Source organism: Scyliorhinus torazame, chromosome 15, assembly GCF_047496885.1.
Source record: "Scyliorhinus torazame isolate Kashiwa2021f chromosome 15, sScyTor2.1, whole genome shotgun sequence".
NCBI classification, from domain to species: Eukaryota; Metazoa; Chordata; class Chondrichthyes; order Carcharhiniformes; family Scyliorhinidae; genus Scyliorhinus; species Scyliorhinus torazame.
The window spans coordinates 146002754-146017529 of NC_092721.1; the positions used below are offsets into that span (position 1 = coordinate 146002754).

General features: G+C 45.0%; 1 protein-coding gene across 2 annotated transcripts in view; it reads left to right on the forward strand.

The window, feature by feature from the left end:
- Positions 1 to 14776, forward strand: part of LOC140391875 (anoctamin-7-like) — a 147856-nt gene that overhangs the window by 114083 nt on the left and 18997 nt on the right. For both annotated transcript variants that reach the window (XM_072476866.1, XM_072476867.1), the window contains 3 exons: positions 7824 to 7933; positions 8026 to 8177; positions 11569 to 11746. In XM_072476866.1, coding sequence (XP_072332967.1) covers positions 7824 to 7933; positions 8026 to 8177; positions 11569 to 11746 — 440 coding nt within the window. The remainder of the gene's footprint in view (positions 1 to 7823; positions 7934 to 8025; positions 8178 to 11568; positions 11747 to 14776) is intronic.

Sequence of the window (14776 nt, forward strand, 5' to 3'; positions counted from 1 at the left end):
TCCACTGAGCCTCTGCCTTCCCCGTGGTCAATAAATCAAATTCCGTTTGGAGGTTCCGTCGCTCTCTCAGCAGCCCCTCTTCGGGGGCCTTTGCATAGCTCCTGTCCATCCTTACTATCTCCCCCACCAACCTCTCCCTCTCCAACCTCTCCCTCTTCTCCCTGTGAGCCCTAATTGAAATTAGCTCTCCCCTAACCACCGTCTTCAGAGCCTCCCAAACCACACCCACCCGCACCTCCCCATGATCATTGGCCTCTATGTATCTCTGAATGCACCCCGGGATCCGCCCACAAACCTCCTCATCCGCCAACAGTCCCACATCCAGGCGCCACAGCAGGTGCTGGTCCCTCTCCGCCCCCAACCCCAACTCCACCCAGTGCGGGGTGTGGTCCGAAATCGCTATAACCGAATATTCTGTTCCCTCCACTCTTGGGATCAGTGCCCTACTCATCACAAAGAAGTCTATCCGTGAATCGGCCTTATGCACATGGGAGAAAAAAGAGAACTCTGCCCCCCCCCCCCCCCCCCCCCAAATCTGGTCCATAAAACCCCTTAGCACCTTGGCCGCAGCTGGCCTCTTACCCGTCATTGACCTGGATCGGTCCATTGCTGGGTCCAGTACCGTATTAAAGTTCCCCCCCCCGTTCTCTAGATCCTCCACCTTCTCCTGGAGCCTTATCTGTTGGTCTCTCAGCATCCTCACCTTCACCTCCATTGCTGTTTAGTGTTCCTCCTGCTCAGTCAGTGTCTTCTCCACTTTCTGGATCGCCCGATCTTGAGCATCTAATCTAATTTCCAGCAGCGCATTCGATTCCTTAATCGGGTCCAAGTATTCCTCTTTCTTCTTGGCAAAGCCCTTTCGTATGAACTGCATCAATGGCTCCGTCGACTGCTGGGTCTTCGAGCCAGGACTCCGGTCGTCCGCCATGCTTTCTCCCGCTGCAGCTTTAACCCAGGCCTTCTGTTCGCCTATTTCTTCCTCTGCGAGCACTCCTGTTCCGACTCTCCATGCACTGATGTAGGATTCCTCCTCACAATTACGTTCACCATTAATTTCCCGAGTAAAGTCTGAGAAAAAAATCAGGGACAAGGTCCAAAGGTCCGTCCTGAGTGGGAGCCACCAAATGTGCAACCTACTCCTTCGTGGCCATCACCGGAAGTCCTATTTCCTGAATTTCTAATTGTTTCATTTCATTTGGAATCAAATTCTAATGATTCAGGCTGTGTCTCTGGTAAATTTAAATGTTGAGCTATTGTTTGTATTATCTCTACCTTTATCATCCCTTCAGATAAGGTTAACTGCAGCTTTCCAGCCAAACCCACAAAAGTTTTGTTTTAGTCACCCTTTGTAAACTAGCCTGGGTGGCTTCTTCCACACCCAGGAAAACTCTTGCACTTGAAACAGCCATCCCCAGTCACTCCCTATTTAAACTTCAAACCTGAAAGAAAGCAACCGTTCCACACCGACTTATGGTTCAGTAATCCCAAGCCAGACAAGGAATTATTTTTTACGTTGCCAGCAAAGAGCCCCCAATTTTATTACAATCCCAGACTCGACCCCAACAGTGGCTAGGATGATGAACAGAAATCCCAATATGTTACTTTGATTTTGTAGGACTGTGAGGGAAGGACATCCTGCTCCAGGAGTGATTGCATGAAGAAATAGGGATATTAAAACAAACACCGTATTAAAATATTTCACAATACAAGAAAATAACTGGCAATTACACCTTAAACCATGCTACTACAATACCCTTAACTGCTTTCTTTATTCCCACTCAAACAACTCTCACTCCACTTAAAAACCATTAACAAATGCAAAAACCTGCTATTCAGAGATGTTCTTTGAGAAAGAAAGTTGGCACTGCTTTAAAGAAAAGACCTGAATCCTTTCAGAACCACACACAAACTCTGGCTGTATTTCTTCAGAAGCTGTTTCAGCTGCTTTGTTCACATATCAAACCACAATGCTCTGCAGACATATCTTTCAACTGAACTGCTGAGAGCAAATTGCTTAACTTCTGTTCACTGCTTAATCTAGAACTCCACTTACCCGCTTTCTGCAAACACCTGATGAACTCCACAGGGAATCCCCTCAATCCAAACAAAACTGCATTAGCTCAAGCTTTTTACAATGGTTTAATTGCACCCCTGGCTCCCAAAAGGAGCATCCACGATGCTGAGGAAGTTGTGGGTTGCACGTTTAGTGAGTTGGTCTCACCGCAGATAAAGAATACTGAGGGAGATAGGAAATGGGTGACCATCAGACTGGGGAAGAGTAGGAAGGCAGTGCAGGGTCCCCTGTGGTCATCTCCCTCAAACGGATATACCGTTTAAACAGGTATACCATTTTGGATACTGTTGGGGGAGATGGCTCATCAGGGGAAGGCAGCAGTAGCCAGGTTCATGATACCGCGGCTGGCTCTGTTGCGCAGGAGGGCAGGAAAATGAGTGATAGAGCTATAGGGATTCAATTGTAAGGGGAGTAGATGGGCATGTCTGCGGCCGCAAACAAGACTCCTGGAAGGTATGTTGACTCCTGGGTGCAAGGGTCCTGGATGTCTCTGAGCAGCTGCAGGACAATCTAAAGGGGGAGAGTGAACAGCCAGCTGTCGTGGTGCATATAGGCACCAGCGATATAGGTAGAAAACGTGATGAGGTCCTACATGCTGAATTTAGGGAGTTAGGAGCTAAACTAAAAAGTAGGACTTCAAAGGTAGTAATCTCGGGATTGTTACCAGTGCCACGTGCTAGTCAGAGTAGGAATGAGAGGATAGACATAATGAATGCGTGGCTTGAGAGATGGTGCAGGATGGAGGGATTTAGATTTCTTGGACATTTGGAACCGGTTCTGGGGGAGGTGGGACCATTACAAATCGGATGGTCCACACATGGGCAGGACTGGAACCAATCTCCTAGGGGAGTTGTTTGCTAGCATTGTTGGGGAGGCTTTAAACAAACGTGGCGGGGGATGAGAACCAATGCAGGAAGTCGGAGGGTAGTAAAGAGAGGATAGTAACAAAAGTCAGTAAGGAGAAAAGTGGAAGGCAGAGAATCGGATTGAACTGCGTTTATTTCAATGCAAGAGGCCTAACGGGCAAGGCAGATGAACTCAGGGCATGGATAGGTACATGAGACTGGGATATTCTAGCTATTACTGAAACTTGGCTGAAGGAGGGGCAGGACTGGCAGCTCAATGTTCAGGGGTACAGATGCTATAGGAAAGGTAAGAGAGGAGGAGGAGTTGCATTTTTGATTAGGGACAGTATCACGGCAGTACAGAGAGAGGATATATCCGAAGGTTCGCCCACTGGGACTATATGGGTAGAACTGAAAAATAAGAGTGAGCTCACTTTGATAGGACTGTAGAGCTGGGATCAAATGGATCTCTTGAAGAGTATAGGGCTTGTTGGAGTAGAGTTAGGAGAGAAATCAGGAGGGCAAAAAGGGGACATGAGATTGTCTTGGCAGATAAGGCAAAGAAAAGTCCAAAGAAAATCCTAAATAGTCAGCGGGATATTGAGGAGCAGCTATGTAAAGAGATTCTAGATAGCTGCCGGAATAATAGGGTGGTAATAGTTGGGGACTTTAACTTTCCCAACATTAACTGGGACAGCCATAGCACTAGGGGTTTGGATGGAGAGAAATTTGTTGGGTATATTCAGGAGGAATTCCTCATTCAATATGTGGCTGGCCTGACCAGGGAGGGGGTGAAACTTGACCTCCTCTTGGGGAATAAGGATGGGCAGGTGATGGAAGTGTTCATGAGGGATCACCTTTGGGACCAGTGACCATAAATCCATTTGTTTTAAGATAGCTATGGAGAATGATAGTTCTAGCCCAAAAGTTAAAATTTTAAGTTGGGGCAAGGCCAATTTCGAGGGTATTAGGCGGGAACTTCAAAAGTTAATTGGGGGTGCCTATTTGCAGGCAAGGGGACAGCTGGTGAGTGGGAATCTTTCAAAAAGGAGTTAACTAGGGTTCAAGGTGAGCACATTCCTCTTAAATTGAAGGGTAAGGCTCGTAGAAGGAGGGAACCCTGGATAACTCGGGATATTGAGGCCATGGTCAAAAGGAAGAAGGAGGCATATGACATGCATAGACAGCTGGGATCAAATGGATCCCTTGAAGAGTATAGGGCTTGTCGGAGTAGAGTTAAGAGAAATCAGGAGTGCAAAAAGGGGACGTGAGATTGTCTTGGCAGCTAAGGCAAAGGAAAATCCCCAGATACATAAAGGGGTAAAAGGGTGACTGGGGAGAGGGTAGGGCCTCTTAGGATAAACAAGGTCATCTATGTGCAGATCCACAAGGGATGGGAGAGGTCATAAATGAATATTTCTCAGCAGTATTTGCTGTTGAGAAAGGCACAAATGTTAGGTAAATTGGGGAAATAAAAAGTGATGTCTTGAGGAGTGTACATATTACAGAGAAGGAGGTGCTGGTGGTATTAAAGCGCATCAAGATAGATAAATCCCCAGGACCTGATGAAATGTATCCCAGGACGTTGTGGGAGGCTAGGGAGGAAATTGCCGGCCCCTAGCTGAGATAGTTGAATCATCGACAGGAGAGGTACCTGAAGATTGGAGGGTAGCAAATGTTGTGCCCTTGTTTGAGAAGGCCTGTAGGGATAAGCCTGGGAATTACAGACCGGTTAGCCTTATTTCTGTAATGGGTAAATTGTTGGAAGGTATTCTTTTTTAAAAAATATATTTTTTATTCTAATTTTCTCCCAAATTTACTATTAGAAGGTATTCTGAGGGACATGATCTACAGGCATTTAGACAGGCAAGGCCTAATTGGGGAAAGTCAGCATGGCTTTGTAAGGGGAAAGCCATGTCTCACTAATTTGTTTTGAAGGGCTAACCAAGAAGGTAGATGAGGACAGTGCAGTCAACATTGTCGACATGGACTTTAGCAAGGCCTTTGACAAGGTACCGCTTGGTAGGTTGCTGCAAAAAGTTAAATCTCACGGAATCCAGGGTGAGGTAGCCAATTGGATACAAAATTGGCTTGGCGACCGAAGCCAAAGGGTGGTTGTGGAGGGTTGGTTTTCAAACTGGAGGCCTGTGACCAGCGGTGTGCCTCAGGGATCGGTGCTGGGTCCACTGTTATTTGTTATATATATTAATGATTTGGATGAGAATGTAGGAGACATGGTTCGTAAATTTGCAGATGACACCAAGATTGGTAGCAGAGTGGATAGTGAAGAAGGTTATATAAGATTGCAACAGGATGTTCACCAATTGGGCCAGTGGGCCGATGAATGGCAGATGGAGTTTAATTTGGATAAATGTGAGGTGATGCATTTTGGTAGATCAAATCAGGGCAGGACCTACTCAGTTAATGGTAGGGAGTTAGGGGGGGGGGGGGGGAGGTTACAGAACAAAGAGATCTAGGGGCACAGGTTCATAGATCCTTGAAAGTGGTGTCGCAGGTGGACAGGGTGGTGAAGAAGGCATTCAGCATGCTACGGTTTATTGGTCAGAATATTGAATACAGGAGTTGGGACGTCTTGTTGAAGTTGTACAAAACATTAGTCACACCACACATGGGATACTGTGTTCAGTTCTGGTCACCCTATTATAGGAAGGATATTACTAAACTAGAAAGAGTGCAGAATAGATTTGCGATGATGTTACCAGGACTTAATGGTCTGAGCTATAAGGAGAGGCTGGATAGGTTGGGACTTTTTTTCCTGGAGTGTCGGAGGCAGAGGAGTGATTTTATAGAGGTCTATAAAATAACGAGGAGATTAGATAAGGTAGTCTAGAACCAGAGGGCATAGGTTTAAGGTGAGAGGGGAGAGATACAAGAGAGACCAGAGGGGAAATTTCTTCTCACAGGGTGGTGAGCACCTGGAATGAGCTGCCAGAGGCAGTGGTAGAGGCGGGTACAATTTTGTTCTTTAAAAAACAGTTACATGGGCAGGGTGAGTATAGAGCAGGCATTGTCAAACTCGGGGGCGCGACCTACGGGTGGGTGTCGGGAGGGTCGCGGAGCCGTCCGTCGCGGCGCTCCCGATCGCGGAAATCCGCGCGCAACAGCCGCAGCAGTCGGCTTTTAACTATGCCGACTGCAAGCGGCCTTCAAAATGGCCAGGAACATATTTTTAAAAATTGGCCGCGCTGCGCATGCGTGCCCGATCATCGGTGCGCATGGGCAAAACTATGCGCATGCACACCGATGATCGGGCACGCATGCGCAATGCAGCTGCATTTGTTTTTTATACGGTCGCAGCCTTTTTTTAAAAAACAAGTTCGGGGGATCAAAGGGACCCAAAACCATTTCCTCCATTTTTGTCAGTACCAAACAAGGTAAGAGAAAATGATGGGCCGCATAGGTCGGCTGGTGTGGGTCGCAAAGGTTGGCCGGGTTGGGTCCCGAAGGTTGGCTGATTGGTAAAAATGGGTCCCCGGAAAAAATGTTTGAAAAACACTGGTATGGAGGGATATGGGCTGAATGCAGGCAAGTGGGACGAGCTTAGTGATAGAAACTGGGCAGCATGGACAAGCTGGGCCAAAGGGCCTATTTCCATGCTGTAAACATCTATGACTCTATGATTCTCTGACTCTAAAAACTTTGTTGTGTTTCAAACTAAGATTTTTTTAAAAACCTGACTGCAGCAATCACACGTACTCTAACCCAGGCTTTTAACCCTTACTGCACTAAATATCTATAATACAATGCATCTGAAATTCCTACATTCAACACACAATCTGAACCTGTGCTGTACTACCTCCAATGCAACTATTCTCTTCCTTAAATATGGAGACCAAAATTGTGCATTAGTGCTCCAAATGTTACAGCCTGCCAACTTAAACATGTCTTGTTGATCCCTTCTGTTTGCCTCTGTCTGTTTAACCAGTCCTCTGTCCATGTTGATATATTACCACTCACTCCATGAGCCCATACCTTTCTTATCGATCTTTTCATGTAGCACCTTTATCAAATGGCTTTTACAAATCCAAGTACATTTTATCTACCTGACTAGTTACATCCTCAGATGTCAGCTGTGACTCTGATAGCACTCTCTGCTCAATCGGAATTGAAAGTCTGACTTCTGAGATGAGTCCTGAGAGTTGAGAATTGTCCTCTCCCAGCTGGATGTGAAAGGTAACATGGCATTATTCAAAGAAGGGCAGAAGAGTACGCCTCGGTCACCTAGCTAACATTTTATTTCTCCAGCGTCAATGAAAGATTGTCTGATCGTTATTGCTGTTTCTGGGAGTTCGCTGTTTCGCTGTGCTCAAACTGGCTGCGAAAGGCATAATATAAATGTAGGTCTCGGATATTTCTTTAGGCTGTTTTGCCATTACATTTTCTAGTTCTGTAAGGGAAACATAATTGTAAGGGAAAAATAATAAAACTGGTAATTTTAATTGTTTAGTTACAGTGTGTTGAAGCAAAGCATTTTTAATGAAGTTTTGAAATATATTAAGAATAATTTGTTCTCCAGTCTAACCTGTCTCATTGACTTGATTTAGAAATGTATTTTCTCCTGGGGGGATAATTTCAAGATGCATATTATTCTGAACTAACAACATTAAACAAGGCTTCTGTACTCGCCTTGTACATTGTGTATCAGACCTTGGCTTTACTCTTTCTTCAAACATAATTTACAGTTTAGCTGGCCTGATTCTGTTGATTTAATTTGTATTCCTAATAAACAATAGAGATCCATAGAGACCAGAGCTATTCACCAAGAAGAGAAAGAGCCATTGAAAATCTACACTTTAAATCTGTTTTCTAAAATAAAGTGTTATTGAGACTAATTTGTACCAGGCAACATCAATGCTAACAAAAATGGTCTCTTCTCTTTGTAGAAAACCACCGGACTCAAACCAACTACAATGATGCTTTGATATTAAAGCTATTTGCCTTCCATTTTGCCAACAGTTACTCATCTTTGTTTTATATTGCATTTCTTAGAAAGGTAGGTAAGGTAGTGTAGAACATATTAGTAAAAGTCTTCACATTGAGTTTTTTTTTAAAGTATTAACCATTGATATTTAAATTTATTGACAGAACAATCAAAAGTTTTTTCAATTGCTTGGACTAACTGATTTTGAAGATAATTGTGGAGCACTGAACAATTGTATGTCAGAGCTTGGTATTCAAGTCGTTATACTCATGATCTTCAAACTATTTCCCAAACTTCTAACAGATGTTTTCATACCGTAAGTCTTTGCAGCGCTGAACTCTTGTTATTTTAATCAGATATTGTAAATCATTGAAAATGTAGATCACACCCAATATTCAGTTCCATTTTGTAATGTCGCTAGTACTGGAAGCAGCTAGTGTCTACAGTCAGCAAGGACTGGATGACATTTGTGCTTGGACTGATAAGTGACGAGTGTCATTCATGCCAGGCAATGACCACCTCCAACAAGTGTAGAGGGTGCCATCTCCGCTACTCCACTACTGGGCCGATATCTGGGGTTTGAATATCTGTGTGTGTCTCTCTCCAGCTGGCACTGAAACTTCAGAGGCCAGGGGATGTCGCACTGGGACACTTCCACTGAAGAGAGCACTGATTCAAGCCTGCCGTTTATTCCTAACCGACAGCCTGAGACTTATATCACACAGATCTCCAGACCCCTACCAATACCCAGGTGATTCTCTCTCTTGCCGGTGGTGCAACACTCACCCGGTTCCTACTCCACTAGAGTAGCTTTCCCAAGAGAGAGAATAGGACACTGCTGTTTATTCCCTAACCAGCAGTCTGTCCTGAGTGAATCGCTCAAGATGACCCTCGATTCCTGAACCCGGAATTAAGGTGAGGAGTATTTTAACAATGACTTGGTCAGAGATCGCTGGTGAAAGATTGAAGAATTTAAACGACTCCAATTATCATCAAATCAAGGTTTATTGCAAAACCCAGGTCAAAATCATCAACAGAAGAAACACAATAAAATCTTATGCTCTAATACAAACTAAGGCTATTCAAAAGTAATATAGCGGACACAACGAAAATTCTTATGATTACACAGTTTTTAGCAATATCACAAGGCACAAAACAAGTTCCCTTCCCCAAAGCCTCAACCACTATTAAAGTCAAGGGAGTTTCGCAAGCTGCTGCAGGATACTTACGGTCACAGGCTGCAGAGGTCAAGTCAGGGGTGCAGAGGTCGAGCCAAGAACGAAGAGACCCTCAATCGAAACACAGCCCCTTTTATATTGTTTTACCTGGCTTTGTCCTGTGATCGGCCAGCCCCTTTTGCATTGAAAAAGGTAAGGTTTAAAGTTCCCGCTGGTCCCGCCCCCTTTGGGCCGGTCAGACCTGTCGAGATGGGAGTACCTCCCCTAGGTCCGCCTCCAGTCTGTTTTTTTTGAGATAACGAGGTTGAGCTCCCTTGAAGATTTTCAAAGACTTCCATCTGCTCCGGAGATAGCTGCTATGTTGATGGGGTGTTGATTGGATTCTGCTCTGGTGGAGGCAAAGTCCTTTACATCTGCATGGGGCTATGACCATCCCATTGTCCTGCTTGCATGCAAGCCTCCTGTGTATTCCCGTGCCCCTTTGTCTGTGTTTTGATGTTATCTTGTTGTCTGGCTCCTTCTTCCTTGTAGCTCCTAGGGGGGTGTTTGTAAATATTTATGTACTTATGTCCCTACTCAGCTCAGCGGACCAAGCCTGCTGGGAAAACTGGTTCTGTTCTCTTGGCTGAAAAGTCAGTTTACAGTCTCTGAGTTTTTATGCTTGGGCAGTTCCAAAAGGGCCGAATTGCCCGAAAACCTTACACAAGAGAGTCTAACTACTTGTCCTTCACTTTCAATGGAGGACACTACCATTACTGAAACCCCCACCATCAACATGCTCCCAGGTGTTATTGTTAACTATGAACTGAACTGGACCAACTACACGCAACACTGACTCCTGCCTCACCAAAGCCTGTCCACCATCTCCTTTCTACTTGCCTGCAAGAGTGAAGTTCCAATAATACTCCAGAAGCGTGACTCCATCCAGGACCCACTTGATTGTACATTTCCAAAGTCTTTAGTCTGTAAGATTCACTGCAGCAACCTGCAGAGGGTCCTTTTGACAAAAGCTTCCGAATCTACCATTTCTGCCAGTTAGAATGGTAGCAGATGCATGGGAACACCACCACCTGCAAGTTCTGCTCCAAGTCTCCCAACATCCTGACTTGGAAATATATCGCCGTTCCTTCATTGTTGGACCAAAATCCTAGAACTCTCTATTTAACAGCACTGTGGGTTTACCTACACCATGTGATTCAAGGAGGCAACTGACAACCATCTTCTAAAGCAATTGGCTCCGTAGCAAGAAGCATTGGGTGAAGGTTGATGGGTGTTTTTGTGACTGGATGGCTGCTTGCCGTGAGGTTCTGTCGTTCCATATTTAAATTCCTTGTTTCACTGTGAATATAATTAATGATTTAGACTTAACCATGCCCTCCATGCTTAAGTTTGCAGATGATACAAAAATTGATCATCTAGTTTATAGTAAGGAATAAAGCTGTAGACTGCAGGAAGATGTCAATTGACCGGTCAGGTGGGTAGTAAAGTGGCAAATGGAATTAATTCCAGAGAAGTGTGACGTATCTCATCTGAGGTGGCATACGAAGGGAACACACCAGTGTATACACGAGGGAATACACAAGACTTTGCACAGGGGAGGAGTTGCTTGATGTCAAACATGCAGGAATCATTGACCTGAAACATTTAACTTTGTTACTTTCCATAGATGCTGCTGTAATGTTCTTTGATTGGGCTGATGTGGAATCTTGAGATTGCAGTGTGAGCAAAGAACATTAGGCTTTGTTATATAAACAAAGTTATTTATTACTAACACTACACTAACAAATAACTAAAATGTCTAAGGTGAATACAGTTGGAAATAAATGTCCAACACTAAGATACTACAGAACTACTTTAATATGCAACTGCTATCAACTCCTCACAAACACCTTCTGATGGAACACATGGTGCATCCAGGTCCCGGTAGTGCATACTCGCCCCGCCTGCTGGTCGGATGCTAGAACTACAGCAGTAAAACATATAACTTATAATACACATACAGATGACGATGAACTACTCCTATTGTATACAGAGATAGTCTACCTATCATCACAGCTGTCAGACCTTCAGAATATCTGTTTTTATTTCTAGAATCCACAGTACATTGCTTTTGTGAGGACTTGGATCTATATAGCTATTTTCAATTTGTTTAATATGCACCGAGCAATTTGTATAACTCAATCCCATTCCAAAATACGCAGCAAACCATGTTGACTGAGAACATTAACTCAACAATATTTAAATTTATTGATGAATTGAGGAAAAGTGATCAAGGTAAGGATTTAATTGGAATCTTACCCCTTTACCCCATCTCCAGCTAATTTCATATTGTGGATGACAAAAGTCAGGTTTATTTTTCTCAAGCCGGTCTTTGCCCAGATTATAGGCCGCAACACCCAATGAATTGTTGTGAATGCTGTGGGAAGTGTTTTTGATTTAATTGGGTCACTATCAGAATTTGTATAATATCATGATTATATATTTGTTGACATTTTACTTGAACTTCTCATTGTTCTTTATGTCTTGCAGATGGTTCCGGAAAACTAAAAACCGAATCTGCAGCAGGATAAAAATTAGATTATCTTCAAAAGCTCCCATGCAATCCACAGTGGATGATTGTATTAAAAAAGAATCCAAGAAACCAGACCTGGGAGACTTCACACTGGCGGAGTACACTGAGAAAATCATACAGTATGGTTACCAAATGGTAAGATTGAACACTTGTTGCGAAGGGGACCAGAAGAAATAACTTTAATGAAATCTGCAGTTTTAACAATTGCAAACAATTATTTGAGATGTGATTAGGAAATCCATCATCCATTTTCATTTTGGGTATTTTAATTAATAGTTCTTAATTATCCAAGGGTAATTTTTATTTAATGGAAAGTGGGTGTCGCTGACTCGGCCAGCATTTATTGCCCATCCCTAATTGCCCTTCAGAAGGTGGTGCTGAGCTATCTCTTGAACATGCTGCAGTCCCTGAGGTGCAGGTACACCCACAGTACTGTTGTTCCAGGATTTTGTCCCAGAGATGGTGAGGGAGCAGTGATATATATTTATATTTCTTACTGGAGGTGAGTGACTAGAAGGGAAACTTCCAGGTGATGGTATCCCATGTGCCTGCCGCCCTTGTCCTTCTAGGTGGTAGCGGTCTTGGGTTTGGAAGGTGCTGCCTGCAGTGCCTGTTACAGATGGCACACGTGTAGCCACTGCTTGCCAATGGGGGAGAAAGTAAATGTTTGTGGAAGGGATCAAGCGGGCTGCTTTGTCCTGGATGGTGCCGAGCTGCTTGAAGCTGCACTCATCCCAGGCAAGTGAAGAGTATTCCATCTCACTCCTGACTTGTGTCCTGTGACGGCAATTCTAAAATAACCCAATAAAACACTCTAGAGTGGACCCACAAATAGCAAATAAAAACAGCTTTATTTTAAAAGAAAAACGCATACTTAACAAAATCAAAACATGTACTTAACACAAGCCGACCTTGCAACTTGAATTGGATGATCAGGCTGTTGCAGTTGTAAGGTACCTTCCTTCCTTCTTTCTTTGACAGCAATTCTTTCAGATTCTGCCTTGGGAGCATCCAGTAAATGATTATAGCTAGGACAATATCACTTGGACCCTTTACTTTTTTTATTATCCCGTCTCTGATTAGGTCTGTTGTAATTTAGTAATTGATGAGATTCTTTATTAGTGAAGTTTTAAAATTGTAATTTTCATTATCGATTTACATTGTCCATTGGAAGGAGCAATGTATCTTTCACACTGTATTTATCTTTGTACACGCGTCAGCTTTATCTTTACTATGGTCCAAGGCCAGAGTGATGCTGAACCAACACACTATCTGATTTGGTGCTGTTCCTGATGATGCAGTATACCACCACCCCCCACCTGGCTTTCGTCGCGATAGTGCAGGCGAGCCATCACATCGGCAGGACCAGAAAATCCCATCAGCATGAAGGGCTGGAAGATTCTTTGGCTTTTGAATAAAACCCAGCCTTTCTTAATCAAGTAGTTACATTACAATTCTTCAAGTATAAATCAAGGTATAAAATGATGTTGTTTCAAAATGGCATTTTGACCTTGTTAGCTTACTACAGTGAGTATAGCCAGCGGGATTGTGATGCAGAGCGAGGCCAAAAGCGCAGGTTCAAATCTTGTACCGGCTGAGGTTATTCATGAAGACCCCGCCTTCTCAACCTTGCCCCTTGCCTCAATGGGTGGCCTTAGGCAGGCTTCTGGGTCACTATCTGGTGAGCACCATGCTGCTTCTGATGCATATCAGGTGAAAGCAGGAATTTCCCAGGATTGGACAGTCTGCGTCTGCTGGATCCCAGGACTCCGCTGTGCCCCAGCCAGGTGCCGTAACCTCTGTACACGTTCATCCCTCAGCTGCTTGAGATGCAAAGCGGAGCCGGGAATACCAGGAGGGGGTGCCTACGTCACTTCAGCGACAGCAGGGTTGAATGGTAAGTTCCAAACCCTTCTGTCACATGCACTGGTGCCAGCATTGCCTAGCACCCAGGCCAACACTGTTTCCGCAGTGGAAAGCCTTGGATAAGCGATCAGATCCATGATGGGAGAACTCCAAAGCGTGACTATATCCCTGAGGACCATGGCAAAGGGCTTCAACTGGATGGTTCCGATGGTGGCCTCCAAAACTGGCAGCGCCAGATGATGTTGAGGCTTCTGGTGCACACTCCAGCTGCTCCTCCATCCCATGGAGCAACCCAGGGGCCTGTGAGCACCTGGAGAAAGGAGGATCTGCTGGCGCACATCCCAGGGCCTTCCATCCAGGAGACCCTGGGAGTGACCGGCCAATCTGAAACCCCCTCCTTCCTGAAACCGCCGTAAAGCAGGCAGGACAAGGTGATGCGTGAATATCAGCCACCCAAAAGTAGTTGGAGGCTTCCAGGTCCCGGCCCTCCAGAGGACATCCACAAAGGGCATCTCCAGCAACCGGGTGTGGCAGGCAGCAGGCCACCAGCACCTCCGTTCATCCTGGGCACATCTAGACATAGTGGGAGGGTATGTAAATCTAAGGAATTGTAGGGGCACAGCGTGGGCATGGGTGAAGTTAGGCACCAGTAGTTGTTAATATGGATTTGTCACTGAATTAAATCTTATTGTTCATTGCCACCTTAATGCCTACCTGAAGAGCCCACCTCCCAGTGGCATTACATTTATCCCCATTGGGGCACAGTTGCTATCACTGGCCCTCAATGTCAGGCAGGTGGTTTGATTCTCTCAGCGCGAATGTTTCAACTAAGCGCTGAGACTTCGACATGATTCAGTGAACCCTAGACCCTCGGCTCTAATCTCCCTCTAGAGCAAAGGGACAAAGGAATGTAGGGCTGAACCTCACTCCGATTTCAGCCGGGGAGTCAACGTGCTGGCAGCAGACAGACTGGAGTCAGACATCAGCAGTAGCTGAGGAGCATCATAGACCATTCCTCATGGCCTGTTGTGATCACCCTCCTGCAACAGGCACTCTGACTCCCCAGCACCCTAAAGATTGATATCTCTTCCACCTTCATACCTTCATCCCCTGGTAGCAGTGGGGCTACGATGTCCTGGGGGGGGAGGGGTGTATCACACTGTCGGACAACAAATCAGTCCTCCTCTTTGAAGGGGGAAGCAAGAAGGGCATCTCTAGCCCTCCTGCCCATGCGCACCCTCTCTTTCCCCCCCCCCCCCCTCTGGTCTCCATCCTCTGGATTCTCAACAGATTCTTCCC